At 31.5% G+C, this 16,399-nt stretch overlaps 1 protein-coding gene across 1 annotated transcript; it reads left to right on the top strand.

Annotated features, from left to right (window-relative positions):
* Positions 1-1,813: 1,813 nt before the first annotated feature.
* On the top strand, positions 1,814-5,876 carry LOC132743186 (heavy metal-binding protein HIP-like). Its single transcript, XM_060731714.1, has 2 exons — positions 1,814-2,198; positions 4,369-5,876. The coding sequence occupies exons 1-2, from the start codon at positions 1,868-1,870 to the stop codon at positions 4,782-4,784; spliced, it is 747 nt and encodes a 248-aa protein (XP_060587697.1). The 5' UTR covers positions 1,814-1,867; the 3' UTR covers positions 4,785-5,876.
* Positions 5,877-16,399: the final 10,523 nt, after the last annotated feature.

Raw genomic sequence — 16,399 nt, 5'->3', positions numbered from 1 at the left:
GATTTATGTTTTATGATATTTGTTTTTTACAATTAAGATTCCGGTCTACAAAATCTTAAAGGCCGTAAACATCCGTGATATATTCATTAAATATTAAGCGTCTTTTACATATCCTGTTATTCTAACATTTCATCTGTAATTGAGAGCAGACTGCCATGATTTAGAGGGTAATTAAAAAAGTAAGTATCCTAAGATACTAAACTTTTCTCTGCGCTTTCCGTCCGGAAAGCGATTATTATGATTATTGGTAATCAAGGATGTGTTCCTAAAGTTACCAATACGTAGATTGACGCGGCAAATTTCAATGCTTCATGTTTCTAAGAAAATCTCGAAAGATATTGGGTTGATATATTATATTTTCTTTTCAGTTGCCCCTGGTCACATAAACGTTCATGTGATATAAAAACAAAAAACAAAACGCGAATTTTAAGTGAGAGAGCATGTCGAATTCCTGAGAAATCGAAATATGTAATGACTGAAATACTGTCATTTTGCCGGCGTCTGTGGCCGAGTGGTTTAGGTCCTTGTTTTCAAACCACTTGCCCGTAACCGTTATCGGTCCGAATTCCAACAGGGATTTTGAATTTTTTCATGTAATGAAACTATCTAGCTAGCTCACGGAATGTCGGTGGTTCTACCCAGGTTCTAATCAGGTTCTCCTTCGTGCAAGAAATAATGACCGGAAGGGCACATGAGGTCTTCCTCCACCAGTAAAGCTGGAAAATTGTCATATGACTTATACTGTGATGGTAAAACGTAACGCCTAACAAAAAGTCTTTTCGCCCATTCGCCCGACCATTCATTCTTAATTAATCTAATTTGCAGTCTTTATGAATATCATTTCTGCCATGCACTATCCATGAATATCGTTTATTCCATGCACCTTTCGTAAATTTCAATTTGACACGCCGTCTTCCCGAGTTTCTTTTGCCTTAAAAATATTATTTGGCTCACGAAGTTTGATATGAAGAAAATATTTCGCCTGTGCAATCTAATAATTTCGTCTACGTAATCTTCACGAATGTATATTTTCTCACGCAGTCGTCGTGAATAATAGTACGCCCATAATTCCCTCGTCAATATCAGTTTGCTTGAAAAATTTTCATGAACTTCACTTCGCCCATGCATTCTTCGAATTTATAATCCTCTTTATCTTGGTTACAGCAATCGGAATGTGTGCTTTTTTTCAGATATAAGTAGCAATATTCATTTACAAACTATTTGCATTTATGCAGTAACTATTACAAAAGTCAAAGAAATATTGAGTTAATTATAAATAATTTAAAATGAAAATCAACGTACGTTTAAAACTGCATGTCTTTATCCAAATCCATTCCGATTTAAAAGAAACTGCTGTTTTGGCAATTGGTATAAATTATTATAATGAATAAGTATTTTGTATGAAAGTCAAGATACTATATTGTTTAAATTTTCCTATGTTTACGATACATTCTTTTACTATACATAACTTTACATTCAACGTTATTTTTTCAGCTGTTCAACATCAAACATGCTCTTAATCCATTATCAACACATTATTAAACTCAAATTTGAGATATATAAAGAATTGAGAAATATTGATTTCTAAAGGCATAATGTGCCTTTAAAATAAATTAAATTAAATTGAATTTCTCAACAGTTTTTTATGCTTTTCAACATAACTATGTTCCTATTAAACTTTGTTTGCTCATCTTTAGAACTACAATATGAAAAGCACATATGAACTAATAAACAATTACTGTACTTTTTATACATCCCTCATGATGTTAAATTTGTGGTACATAAGACTGATGTTTCCAGTGCTTCCCTCATACTAGGCTCTTTTTTAGGCATTGGAAACTAAATTTGTGTCACTTTGAAAATAAAAATGAGAATTTCATTTTGTAAAATTTTCTTTTTGAGTTACCTACTAACATATGCAAAGTCAGAGGAACCACATTGTTCAAAATATGATTTTGAAGAGAAAGTTTTAGAGAAAATGGTTCGCATGGAATTTCAAATGGAGAGAATGAAATCTGAAATGGAACAAACAGTGAAAAGTGTTGACCGACAACTGAATGAAATGGTTGAAAAACAGGCGAAACACTCGTTAAGCATTAAAACAACACAGGAAAAGTTTGGTGAGACAATCGAAGCACTACAAAACAAAACGTCAGAGATCATTGATACAAAATTAAAAGAACTGCAAATTTTAAAAGGTAAATCTTATTAGTAAAATAAATTTTGGTTCATTCAAATGACTGTTCAAGCACATACCATTGTTATGTAGTTCATAGTTAATGTCTACACAGATATAATCATGTAAGATATGTACATGAATGTTGATTTATAATATAAGTTATTAAAAAGGATTGAGTAAAAAAATGCAAATACGTGTCGTCGGTCTCCGAACATTCCTTTAGATTTTATTAAATTTTTTGTTTGTGTATGTGTGGCGGGGAGGGGGGCTCGTTCTACAATTACAGTATAAAGGCCATAATTATTTTACTAACCAGCTTTACAAATGGAATATCTTAGTTGTGTATTAATTAAGGCACTGACGGGCACCTCAGTAGAACCACAGACGTACCGTCAGCTTTTCTCACATGAAAGAATTCGATCCTAGCGCAAATCAAACATAAAACGGTGAAGGGAAAGTGGTTTTAAGTGCACGACCTTAATCACTCGGCAACGTACGCCCTATGACTAAAATGTCTTGATGTCAAGGTAAGACAAGTAATAGTGCTGTGTATAATGATTAAGTAACACAGTATAGACATTGAAAATAATATGACATGACAGAGGCTCGAATAATATGATTTTATTTAACTTGTTTAATAATGTTTTATAAAATATTAATTTAACCGTAAATTAAATAACAGCGAAAATAATACACAGCATCATCTCTTGTCCTTCCTTGGCGTCATGCTATTATACTAATGTTTAATTATTAAAACGAAAATTAAACATAAACCACGGAACAGTGTAATAGATAGAGTATTGAGTGTAAGTTCAATACTGAATGAATTGAACGAGACGTATAAAATTGTAATACATGTTTATCAATATTATTCATAGCAACGAGTTCAATAAATTTATTAATGAACTTAGACGTATTTTATATTCTATTTATCACATACCAAAAATTTGATATTCTATTTATCACATACCAGAAATAACCACCGTTTGAAGTGAATAAATACCACTTTCATTGACGCCCCTTTAGTATTACGCGCCTTCCGTATTACGCTAACATTAGATTTAAGTCTTAAAGCAAATGTCGTCAGGTCAAAATATATTTCACGGAGTCGCTATACCGGCACGGATATATGAGAAAACGAAATTTGGCGAGAAGTTATTAATTTTGTGTAATGTAACATAGCGTGCGCTAAAGTAAGCGTTACACTATAACAGACGCGTAAATGGAAAAAAGTGCCAGAACCTCACTCAATATGAGTTTTATCAACTCGTTCAAAAGATTTAGATTTTGATATTCACTTCAACGAGTGTCTAATTGGCGATTTTACAAATCATAATATTTTGCGAGATATTTTATAAATAAATCTAAATAAAGATGGTTATTTAGGTATTGAATACGATAACCTATGATTCAAATAAAAGAAAAATATGTATTTGCATTCAAAATTATCCACGCGAAACGGCACGTGGGAATATAGTTAAAACAATTACGTTAATCAAGCACGGCATGGTGATTGTAATATTTACTATAAATGCGTTCTTAATTGGTTGTCTTTTATGTAAAATATCGTACTTTCTAAGAATGAGCTGCACAGAATGCCCCCAATCTGTCGTAAAAATATTGATGTTATCATGTTTTTATCTATATTGTTAGGTAATGTGTGCGAATATAGGCAATAAATAAAACCACGAGTGGTCAATAACCTCAAGGCACCCTCGTTATATCGGACTCGGACCTGTTTAGCCCAGTCGCTTATTCCTTATTTCAGGGAACTTAGGGTGTTATTCATCATAATCATTATGTAGTCTTGAATTCCGCAATAGTATCTTCTAATTTAAGTACATATATAAAGATACTTGTTCAAATAAAGAATAGGTACACTTCTATGATTGTCGTATCAAGCTGAAATTCATAACATAGTTTTAAAACAAAGTCATATATTATATAGTTTCATTTTGCAGTTTTTATTTAATGGGTGACCATGTAAACCAGCTCCATTATGCTTGTTCCCGTAAATAAATTTCAACAAAGTTTAGTTTGCATACAAGCAATAAATGAAATTAGACGCATTAATCGTTATCTATATTTTAATCAAGATTTGATTTAGCAATTCGCCGAAGTGTGCACTCATTCAATATCCTCATTTTTAAAATATCATTTTGTAAACCTTAATTTGGATGCTTTTTTAGATCAGATTGTGACACCAACTGTGGCATTCAAGGCAAGACTAAATGCTAACGCTGCCGCTCCTGCAGGTCAAGTAATAGTGTTTCCTACAGTACTCTTCAATGAAGGAGATGTCTACAGCAGTCAGACAGGGAAATTTACGGCCACAACAAACGGGACATATCTATTTACCATAGCATTATGTGTGCTCAATAACAAATATTTGTACGTGAATATAATGGTTGATGGTGTAGCATACACTAAGACATACATTAAAGACAACGATGATCTCGACTGTCATACAGCTGACACTGTCGCTGTGTTAAAAGCTGGACAGAGTGTGTGGGTTCAGTCGTTTAGAAGTAGCTCTGGAACTGTAATTTACCATTCTTCTCCAGACTATTGGAACACATTTTCCGGAGTTTTACTCCATAAATAAACACATTATTTACTGCATAGGATGTAATATAATTGTTAAATGTTATCAAACATGTTTATGAAACAAATGAAAAGCGATACCATGGATAGCTATTAAACCTTTTACATTCATGAACTAGTTTAAAGACATTTGATATTACTTATTTGGTATAATTATGTAATAATGTCTCATTACCGTATTATCTCACTTGACATGGTAAATAAAGCATCAGATTAATTAACATCATCGACTTAACATGTAGATATATTTGGACGAGTAAACATATAGCCGGATAGACTTCAGAACTCTAGTTACGAACTCACAACGGTTCCAAGCTACAGCTTAAAGACAATAACATACACTTTGGCTTTTATTTACATGTGGCTTTTGTATGAAAATGATTGGTTCTTTAATCCTTTTGATAAAAAAAAAATGTTTTAGAATGCATGTATCTTATTACTGCTGGCACTGCTGCCAACATTTATAGATATGAATGCAAGACGCTACCTATAAATAGGGCAGATTGGCCTTATTCTACCCCTTTTTAATTACAATTTTATATGACACATGTACACGTGTATTTAAAATAAAAAATACAACCCTTGTTATACTTCAAAGTATCAAAGATAAGGTAGAAACAGAAAGCCCTTTTCATTTTTTCTCGTTCACGCAAGAACCGTAGTTCTAAAGGTAAACGTCATATTTATTTTGTAGTAGTTTGGTTTTAAATGTATGTTTTTATGAAAAATGATGGCCATATTTAGTGTATTATAGTTTGTTAAAATGGCTTTTTCGATAACGTTCTTATTTAGTATATAACATTTTGTTTTATATGCATGTTTTTTTTATCGAAGGTAATGGTCGTTTTAAGTATGCAACAGTTTGCTTTATATGTTTGCTTTTTATGAAAGATAAACGGCATATTAAGAATGTAGTAATTTGACTTTAAAGATTACCGTCATGTTTCATTTTACTTACTTTTTTCTTTCTTAAATTAGAATAACGTTTCTTTACACAATCTTTTCTGATAACTGTATGATTTATAAAGTAAAAATAGCATTTTGTTATTTACTTTTCTTTTTTTCTATGTTTTTGTTCAAACTGTACTTTGGATTTGTATAGACTATAAACATTGTTTAACATGTTTAATACTGAATAAAATGTTCGTATTCGTATATTTAGTTATAAATGTATGTTGTTTCCAAAAATAAAGGTCATATTTAGTATACAATAGTTTGTTTTTCGTATGTGTGTTTATATCAAATAATAAGGTCAAAATCAAAGGTCATATTTGGTAAAACATTAAGCTTTAATTGTACTTGTTGACCCATTACCGGGCATAACAAGCAGCTCTATCAATTCATAATATATTTACGTATAATGTGCCTAAAAATAGGATGTAAGATCGTTCCTATATTTTAAAATGTAACCTTATAGCTGTCTATTGCACATGCCCTAGCATTAGACAATTGAAATAAAACAACTTCACATATTTAAAATGAGATAAGTCTAATATTAAATGCATTAAGCATCAACGTTGCCGCATGTTTCGCTTCTTTCCTTTTCACATACATATATAGCAGACCTCAACGAAATCTCAGATTTTCTTTTCTTATCTCTAAATTTCACTGAATGTACTGTGACCCAATGCACTTTGTTAGTCAAATATTCTCGGATCAGCAGGTTTATTTGAAATTGGTCATCTTGAAATATATACAGACGTGGTACGACTAGTTCTAGAAGACAACTCTGATTTGGCTGAATCTGACCGTATTCCTTGCTTAAAGGAAATGAGAAAAACGCCAATAGGATAACGGATGGTGATGTAAATATTAAACGAATGATAATATGTTGATATATATTTAGTAATGTAGATATAATTTAAATAAAATAACGAAACAACAACCACAACAATATGACAACAAAAATCATTGCATCACTTGGCTAAAATCTTAAAATGTCAAATCACAAATAGTTTGAAAATAAAAAAGACTTAACTCAAAACTCTTTTATTTTGTCTACCTAACTTTAATGTGTTGAAACTCTCCCTTATAAGGCATAAGCGACATTTATGTTTTTCTGGTAGGTGGAAGAAAAACTTAAAGTTTCCTTATATGCAATATTTCATGCAGGAGCTGGCAAGCAGAACCATCGACCTTCAAGAGTATAGAAGACATGAAATAGAGAAAGGACAAAAGCAATCTTATCTGTGTATATATAAATACATTTATATTATAAGTTTAAATATTTTTGACAGGTTATATGGCCCTATATAAACGGTAGTTTATAATATATATTATATTCAAACCAACGTTTATGAACGGCCATATAAACTGTCAGACAGATGTATAACAAATTTATTATACTGCAAGCATCTTCTTTTTTTTAGAAAAAGTGAGATTTCTTCATCGACAGCAGCCGTGTATATAAAAGTATAAAAACGTCACAGTTATTCTTTGAAAACGACGTTATAAACGTGCACTATTATAATATGCATAAATATTTGCCCTTGTCCGTCAGTGAAAATTAAAGGATACTTCAATGTTATAAACATGCACAAGAATGATTGGTATATACGGAAAATTCCAAGTTCAAGTCGAAGAATATTTGTCACCGGCTGTCGTTTCTGTGTAGTGAAGGGGAAGTAACTGCTGTATGACTACAAAACAAAGCAATTCGATTAACAACCCTTCGTAAGATATAATTTAATTTTGCCATATTCCTAAGTTAGTTGATATTTTTTGGAGTAGTGCATAATACAGTTTTTCCCTTTTCCAAAGGTAACCCGGGTTCTCGCCGGTGCAGAGCAGTTTTTTTTTTATTCATACCTCATTGCCAAACTGGACAAGCGAGAAAACAACAATATACCTAAACCATTAGTAAAGTGAAACCATTGCAATAATTTAAGCATATGTGCAGTAGAATAAAAATAAAAATCACTGTAATAGAATGAATACAATTGCATTTTAGAATGGGAGAATGTGATAGTTTTGTAATATTTAGAATGAAAACACTGATAGTATATTATATATAAGACCTGAGAAAATTCTCGATAGCTTCTTCACATGGTAGGATTCATAGTCTATGGCTGGATTTAACCAACAGCTGTTGATGGAAGAGATTAAAAGTTGCAGACATAACCAATTTGGTCATGGGGGCCCCATCTAAGTCACGATCCTTCTCAGCTTGCAAGATTTTGATATTAACCCTATAATGGATGATTGATGATTTCAAAAAAATACAATAGTGGCTGCTAAAGGCATCTACGATTTTGTATATACAAGCAGGTTTATATCAAATGATTAATATATGACATGCATATAAGATATTCGCCAAAAGATGGATCAGTTCTATAGCACAAAGCACATGATAATAAAACAGCATTAATAACATAACATTAACAACTTTATAACCACCTTATATTGAAAACGAGGCATTGTCTTAACAATTGAAAATTTATTGAATTGCACATCTTATCATAAGTAATAATTTATCGCGAATGAGAATATGTTTATACATGCTAATGTTTGGACAATCATATACCATTGTAAATAAGACAATATAATGAAATATGCTGGACTAAATTTTGATGGATTAAATCACAGATCATTTGAAAGTCAAATTCAACAGCCTTCAATTTTATCAAATTACTTTATTTAAAGCCACCTTATTATTATTATTATTATTATCATCTTGCAATTCACTTTCTATGGCAAATAATGTGTCATGTGGCGGCTTTCTAGATTTACCTGTGGAAGAAAATCTAAAGATGCCCCATTGTCCATATATTTCCTACATGACCTGGTAACTTAGTAGAACCACCGTATACCTCCAAAAGTATATTGAGCCATAAAAAAACTAACTCACCTAATTAGTCGGTCAAGAAAACAACAGAAATGGCCCACCTTACTGGTATCATTCGCAACTTATCGGCCATTTCCGACAGTCTTCGAATACAAGGATGAATACACAGAACGTGTATGGTATTGCGGTAAGAAATTTAACATGTAAACAAATAGTAATTTAATGCTTGGAGTTGTTGGCAGTTTATTTCCAATATATCAAGTAAAAGTTCATCTAAAATAAACAAAAGAAAACAATACATTATTTATATATTTATTATAATGGTTGTAGAATCCGAAAGTACAAAATGCCAACCTGTTGATATTTAGTTGGATTCGTTAAACATTGTACATCAGTTGGCATTTTAAGATGGTCGTCAGGCATATTTTCAATCATAATTGTATGAAACAGACTTAATTTTCCTTTCGATATCAAATATAAATATTTGTCTTACATTAACGAAGATTACACTCTATAGTTTGTTTACATTTGAAACCACGTAGTAGATCTACTTTAATCCGTATTACCTCCGGGGTTATTAAAGATAATAGTCGAGGATGTTCCGATTGTACAGGAAATAATTAAATTGACATTGTGTACACCGGTCTTACTATGCGAGAGAGCGTTGTGTATACAATGTTCAATTGATTAAGACATTAAGGTTGAACACCACAACAATTCTTAGATATTTATCATTGCTTTTGTCAGATTTTTTTCTTTGAACTGACGGTCAGGTCCATGGGCAGTGCCTTCTGTACAATGCAGTTCAATGTTATATACAAGAATAATTTACATGTGCCAAGACTAATTGATAGTTGCCGATCATTCATATATTAAAATGCAACTTTGACGATATTCGTCACTGGTGCTGTTGTAGGCGACTTCCCACGCAAATTCAGCATTTTATTGCAGTGAAAGATAAATAAACGCTGTTAGAGTAAAATACACACAGATCCGATTAACCACTCTTTGCCCAATGTAACTCAACTGCTGATATATATTGTTTGTTTGTTTGCTTATTTACTTTTGCCTGCTATTTCCTATATTGCACCACCCCCTAAAGCGTTAGTGCTTATTTTGGGGTGGTGCATGAAAAAGTAGTTGTTTTTTTCCAGTGGTGACCCTTGTTCGTTAACCTTAACACATTTTGAGGTTATGCTAAGTATAGCCATAGCGTCGCTATTACCATGGGGTTGTGGGAAATCTTATCAATAAAATGTCATTTAAATGAAATATCTGAAATATATTTTTTGAAACTTACATCAACTATTGAATGTCAGAAATAATTACATGAATAAAGTCAAACTAAAAATTTGCCACGTTTCTCTATTGTATTCTAGGTTGATTTTATTTCCTTCTTGTAACGAAGTTTAAGTGCTTTTTGTTTCATCATATTAACCACGAGATATTAAACACTTTTTGCACTTTGAGCATACGTCATATATTGTACAAATTTGTATACCCCCTAATTGTTATTTTAAGTTTTCAAAGGTTAGGGGTAAAAATACCCCTAAAGAAAGATAGAAGTGGGAACACTGATAGTCAAAGTAATTATCTCTTTTTTAAAAAAGATCTTAATGTTGATAACTGCAATATTTTAGTAATACATTAAGTTACAGTAGCAAACAAATACACCTTAATTTAATGAGTGCCTGGTCCTTGAAATATTCTAAAAGTACGAATTATTTGAACGGTATGGAATATTTGTTTTTAACAGTTTTTTTTTCCTTTCTCTTTCAATTTCCAACCTTTATATTTATTAATTAAGTAGTTAAGTTTATTCCTTTTCCAACATAGAATCATGCTTTAATGATAACAGAATTCTCTCTTACCATAAGTCTGTAGTCGTTATCTAACGTAAAACAAAAGAATTGGGACAAGACATGTGATGTATTTACAGAAGAATATCCGTTATTTCCTAACTCAATTCAATAAAGTCAATAAAATAAAAAGAAGAAGAAATAACTTTCTATGGTTATAAGTTCTGAACATATTCTATTTTACCGTACTTAGATAAAAAAAAAAATGAAATGAATAACAATAAAAAATTGCTGTGGATGTAGGCATTGGTTTGCTACCCTGTATGAATCACCGCCGTATGATAACATCTGCGATTGTTTCTAAATTCAAAATTTTATCATAACATGATTAAATGTAGATACTGCCTTAGCCTGTGTTAAGGGGCATGGACAGTAGCTTACACTTTACAGTACTTCCATGAACAGGCTCAATTAGACCTAGTCTGAAACATTTTCAATTTTGCCGTTTGTGGTGTTCTTGAGGAATTATAACTCTCCAATTGTGCTGCGAAGACGTGACACATAGTCTAGTCTACTAAATATTCTAAACGAATTCAAATGAATATACAGTGGAACCTGTCTAATCCGAACTCGTCCGGACTAGAAGAAAAGTTCGGATTAGAAAGGTTTCCGGATTAGAAAGGTTTCAGGATTAGAAGGTTTTTTTTATATGTTTGTTCATGTTATTGGCAGGATAGTTTAAGTAAAGAAAACCGAAATGCATTTGAAATTGCAATAAAATTATTTATTTTTGCAATCTCTTATCGTTCATTTTAATACATGTGAATACAAAAATAAATAGATAAATAAAAATAAATAAATAAGCAAAAATGTTATATCCTCCAGGGTAAGTTAATCTAGGATGATAAACAGAAGGCTGAGACATGATTAAATATTCGTACCAGCATTTGTCAATTGTTGTTTACTTTTATCTGATTCAGTGATTATCCGAATTCACGGACAGTTTCCCTTAATCACATGTTATTTAATCCATTACAGAAGATAAAATGATATTTCTATTACATTATATCAAAATATTTATTGAAGGTGATGATAAACAATCAATTAAGCCATTATAGTTGATATCAAGGCAAGCTAAGTGTAATTTTCACACCTTCGCAGATCATACGTTTCACCCATTAAAGCCTAGGTCACAAATAAGAAAATGCCGCCGGGCGGTGTCTGTTTCTCCAAAAAATCGCAATATCGGCCGGCGTCCGTCCGTCCGGCGGCAGTGACTTTCGGACGGCAGCAGCTGAAAATTTTGCTCATCGGGCGGGCGCCTTCGAGTTTTAAGTAATACTTAAAAGCTAACGGCGGCCGGCCGGACGATAATTTTTGGGGTCACTGAGTATAAATATCATCGAGCGGACTTGAAAGTTACTATTTAATTAACATGTAAAATGCTGATTAATAACTACTAGATAAAATATGAAAATGCATTCCACTCTGACGCAATCGCCAAACTGCAGATGAGACGTAATGTTGTATAATTATACAGTTAACAAAGTGTCATTAAAGTTTAGTTTAAACTTAAATCCAGCGCGTAAAATCAAACTAAGTATGCACATATTCGACAAAGGTATCATCCTGACCATACCTATTAACTAATATGATATTCTATTAACATTCGATTTAAGTAAGTAAAACTGTTATTTTGTAGGTAGTATTTTGAATTGCATGATCGATAGTTTATGCATATTTGGGAAGATGTATCTTATTTCTAATTTCAATTTTACACAGGAAGTTGGTAACATCGTGTTATGATTTTCATTTCTTTCTTCCAAAGCAAATATCTTAGACGAAAAAGTCATGCTATAATATATAAATGCTACGAATATTCCGTCTTATAATTGTTCTTACATTAAGTTGCATCTATTAGATATCATCTATTTAAAAGCCTTACGACTTACCCTCTTATCTATCTATTTATCATTTTGTTCTGTAAACAATCGTTTTCTTTAATTCTGCATTTCATTCTGTCTTATTTTCTCTTTTTTGCGTGTGTGTTCCTAATGTCGTTAACATGGTTTACAGTCATGCATTGTTCTCAGTTCTCGAAGTATCATGCGTTAGCAGCACGTCTCTAGAGTCATGATTTGCTTTATTTAACTTCCAAACACTTAAACTATTATCAAGTATCAAGTAGCGTCTAAAGCACTTGATCTCATTTTATGTTAGATCTATTCTTATTATATGCGAATCAAAAGTAGAAAGGGGAAAGAGAAATGTAACAAAATAGAATAACCAGGAGCAGCAAAAGTAGCAGCCCAGCAGCAGTATTAGTGATAATGTAAGTAGCAACAGTAGTCATACTCAATTTGCTTACAGCATGAAAGGTATTTCATTGAACTGAAATATTAGTTCATTTCTTTTATTATTTATGTAGACCCACCTGTATATTGAATACCGAAAGTTATTTTATGGAAACTTTTAGACAATAACCTCATCTCATTACAAGTGTATCAACAACGATATAGGAGTTTCACAAATTAAAAAAAAATACTGTGCAACTTTTATTTATTTATTTTCAATTTTATTTAATTTCTTTGATTTTTTCTTAGAAAAATGAATGTACTGAAAATGTACCATGGGAAAAAGCTTTTAACTTGGCAGAATTTCATTTTTTTACAATTGATGTGAAGTTAGGGCATAAAAGGTCGTGAGATATTCATTAAAATATCATGATATAATACTTATCCTGTTATTCAGTACAAAACAAATGTTGAGGGAAGTTTAATAAGTATGTATCCTTTAATACTAGCATAACTGTATTAATACAATCTCAACTTTAAGGCTATTACAATCATGACAAACTGATGGATTATTGGTTATCGGCGACGTATTGCGAGTGATTGATGTTATCAACCCGACACCAACCTTATCCTTTACCAATGCTAACAAATATTCGAAAAGTTACAGATTGACTCATTTCTTCCATGAAGTCTTTATGACTTTCATTTGGCCCATGCAATCGTCATAAAATTCTCATTTTGCTCATACAGTTTTCGTAAATCTCATTTCGCCCATACATGTTTCGTAAATCTCATTTCATATAGTTTTGTAAATCTCATTTCGTCCATGCAAAATTCGTAAATCTTATTTCGCCCATGCAGTTTTTCGTAAATCTCACTCCCTCATACAGTTTTAGTAAATTTCATTTATCCAATGCAATTTTCGTACATAGAGCTTTCGAAAATAATTTTTCGCCCATACATTTATCTTAAAATTTAATTTCACCCAAGGCGTGCAGTCTCATAATTATCAGTTTGCCTATGCAGTCTTCATGATTCTGATTTTGCCCATGCAGTCATTGTAAATTTTCTATAGTCCATGTTGACTGTTGAATCTTATAATGCAAAATATGTTTTCGCATGATTGGTCCTCTTATTTCTCCCTTGCATTCTTCCTAAATTTCATTTCGCCCATTTCTAAAATGCAGTCCTCACATTTTGCCAGTCCGGTTTACATAAATATCATTTCACTCCTCATGAAACTTACTCCATCTATGGCGTCGTCATGTATTTTGCTAAGGCCAGAATTTAAGATAATAATGCTTAATTTACCATGAAAGAACAGTACTCGAGGTTTCAAAAATGGAAAGTTTGGACATGCGCAGGAATGTCACTTTGTGCCTATACATTTTTGTAAACTTTCATTCACAAAATATTTGGATTGTTGCAGCAACATTTCGTATGACAAATGATAGGAAATTTATATTATTACTAAATCCATTATCAATTTAAAAACTACAAATGTATGTTTGATAGTTCAAAAGAGCATGCCAAAGTTCAATATCCTCCCGATTTAAAGGAAAGTTTAGAAAGAGTTTAAAAATAATAAAACTTATATCATAAATAGGAAAAGTGATTTTAGCTAGCATGATGTACTAACTAGTCACAGAAGTTATATAATTATGAACTATTCCTTAATCTTTTAATTTCATTCTTTTTTTTAACCTTTTCTACCTTTCTTAAAATTTTAGTTCCTCAAACCTATGAGATAATAATAATAATAATAATAATAATAATAATAATAATAATAATAATAACAATAATAATAATAATGATAATAATAATAATAATAATAATAATATTATTATTACTTATAAAAATAAAAGTAATAATAATAATAATAAATAAATAAATAGAAAAAAACACAACAATTTAGGTTGCTTATCTATTGCATGTCATTTGCGTGCTACAACTACAGAAATTATACAAATATTAAAGCCAAAGACATTATTGTCCATGCCATGGTGTTATTTATGATAACAGCTGAGTTATTAATTCTGAGACGTAAAAAATATGAAAGTAATTTTTAAACTACCCTTTTAGGTTAAAACATTGAAGTTTGTACTGTTCTCTCAAATCTTATCCTCTTTCCCAATACATTTTAAGTATTTCTTATTTTGATAGAAGCATCTGAAAGTTTCAAAATAAAAATGAGGATTTCATTCTGTAAAATTTTCTTTCTGAATTATCTTCTTATGTTTGCAAAGTCGGGTGAACCACACTGTTCAAAATATGATTTCGAAGAGAAAGTGTTAGAGAAAATGGTTCGCATGGAATTCCAAATGGAGAGTATGAAATCTGAAATGGAACAAACAGTGAAAAGTGTAGACCGTAAACTGTATGAAATGGATGAAAAAGTGGAAGCACTACAAAACAAAACAGTGAAAAGTGTTGACCGGAAACTTAATGAAATGGATGTAAAAGAGGAAGCACTACAAAACAAAACAGTGAAAAGTGTTGATCGGAAACTGAATGAAATGGATGAAAAAGTGGAAGCACTACAAAACAAAACAGTAGAAAGTGTTGACCGTAAACTGAATGAAATCGATGAAAAAGAGGCAAGAAGTTCGTATGCCATTAAAACAACACAGGAAAATTTAAGTGAGAAAATTGAAGCACTTCAAAACAAAACGACAGAGGTTATTGACACAAAATTAAAGGAACTGCAAATTCTAAAAGGTAAAACTAATTAGTCATATAAATTTTAGTTCATTCACATTATTGTTCAAGAACAAAACAATGCTATGTAGGTCGTACTTTATGTCTTCACATATTCAATTTTACCTATGACCATTTGACTAATTGAAGTATTCAAAACCTAATTAATGTTGATGTTTCAATAACCTTCTCCAAAACGATATAATATTAACCTGTCAATCTCTGTAAATGTTATTTTAGTTTTGTACACAATTACATATCAATCAAATAAAATAAAATGCATTATGTATTTTATGAAAAATATTTCCAAGTTCCACTACATTATCTGTAAAATTAGATACATAGTTATATAAGTACTTGTACCAATAAGGACAAGGTGTCTTGCTATAATTGTCGCATCGAATTGAGATATATAGTATTGAAACAATATCATATATGTCTTAATACTTTCATTGTGCAGTTGTTGTTTGAAGGTTGACCATGTAAACCCGTTCCATTATGCATCTTGCCGTTACTGAATTTCAATAAAGTTTTGTTTTACATACAAGCAATATTTTAAACAAGATGTGATAAAATGTAGGTGGCCAATTAGCAATTGCTCACTCATTCAACATTCTTTATTGTCTCTTTCATAGACATATCATTTCGTAAACCTCATTTATGATATTGTTTCAGATCAAACTGTGACACCAACTGTGGCATTCAAGGCAAGGCTAAATGCCTACACTGCCGCTCCTAAAGGTCAAGTTATAGTGTTTCCTGTAGTACTCTTCAATGAAGGAAATGCCTACAACAGTAAGACAGGAAAATTTAATGCCACAATATTGGGAACATACCTTTTTACCCTCTCATTCTGCGTGCATTATCAAAAAGCACTGTACGCGGATATAATGGTTGATGGTGTAGCAAACACTAGGACAAACATTTATGGCGACTCAAATCACGACTGTTTTACAGCTGACGCTGTCGCTGTGTTAAAAGCTAGACAAAGCGTGTGGGTTCATCGTAATAGTAATCTGGGATTAAATAAAGATTCTATCAG

The sequence above is a fragment of the Ruditapes philippinarum genome, unplaced genomic scaffold (genome assembly GCF_026571515.1).
Source record: "Ruditapes philippinarum isolate M1 unplaced genomic scaffold, ASM2657151v2 ctg1217_1_1_1_1, whole genome shotgun sequence".
Lineage (NCBI taxonomy): Eukaryota > Metazoa > Mollusca > Bivalvia > Venerida > Veneridae > Ruditapes > Ruditapes philippinarum.
The sequence above is the reverse complement of the archived record's forward strand: the minus strand, read 5'-3'. Positions and strand labels throughout refer to the sequence as shown.

Coding starts and splice junctions, on each gene's coding strand:
- LOC132743186 (XM_060731714.1), top strand. CDS start 1,868: ATGAGAATTTCATTTTGTAAAATTTTCTTTTTGAGTTACCTACTAACA. Junction 2,199..4,368: donor AGAACTGCAAATTTTAAAAG/GTAAATCTTATT, acceptor ATGCTTTTTTAG/ATCAGATTGTGACACCAACT.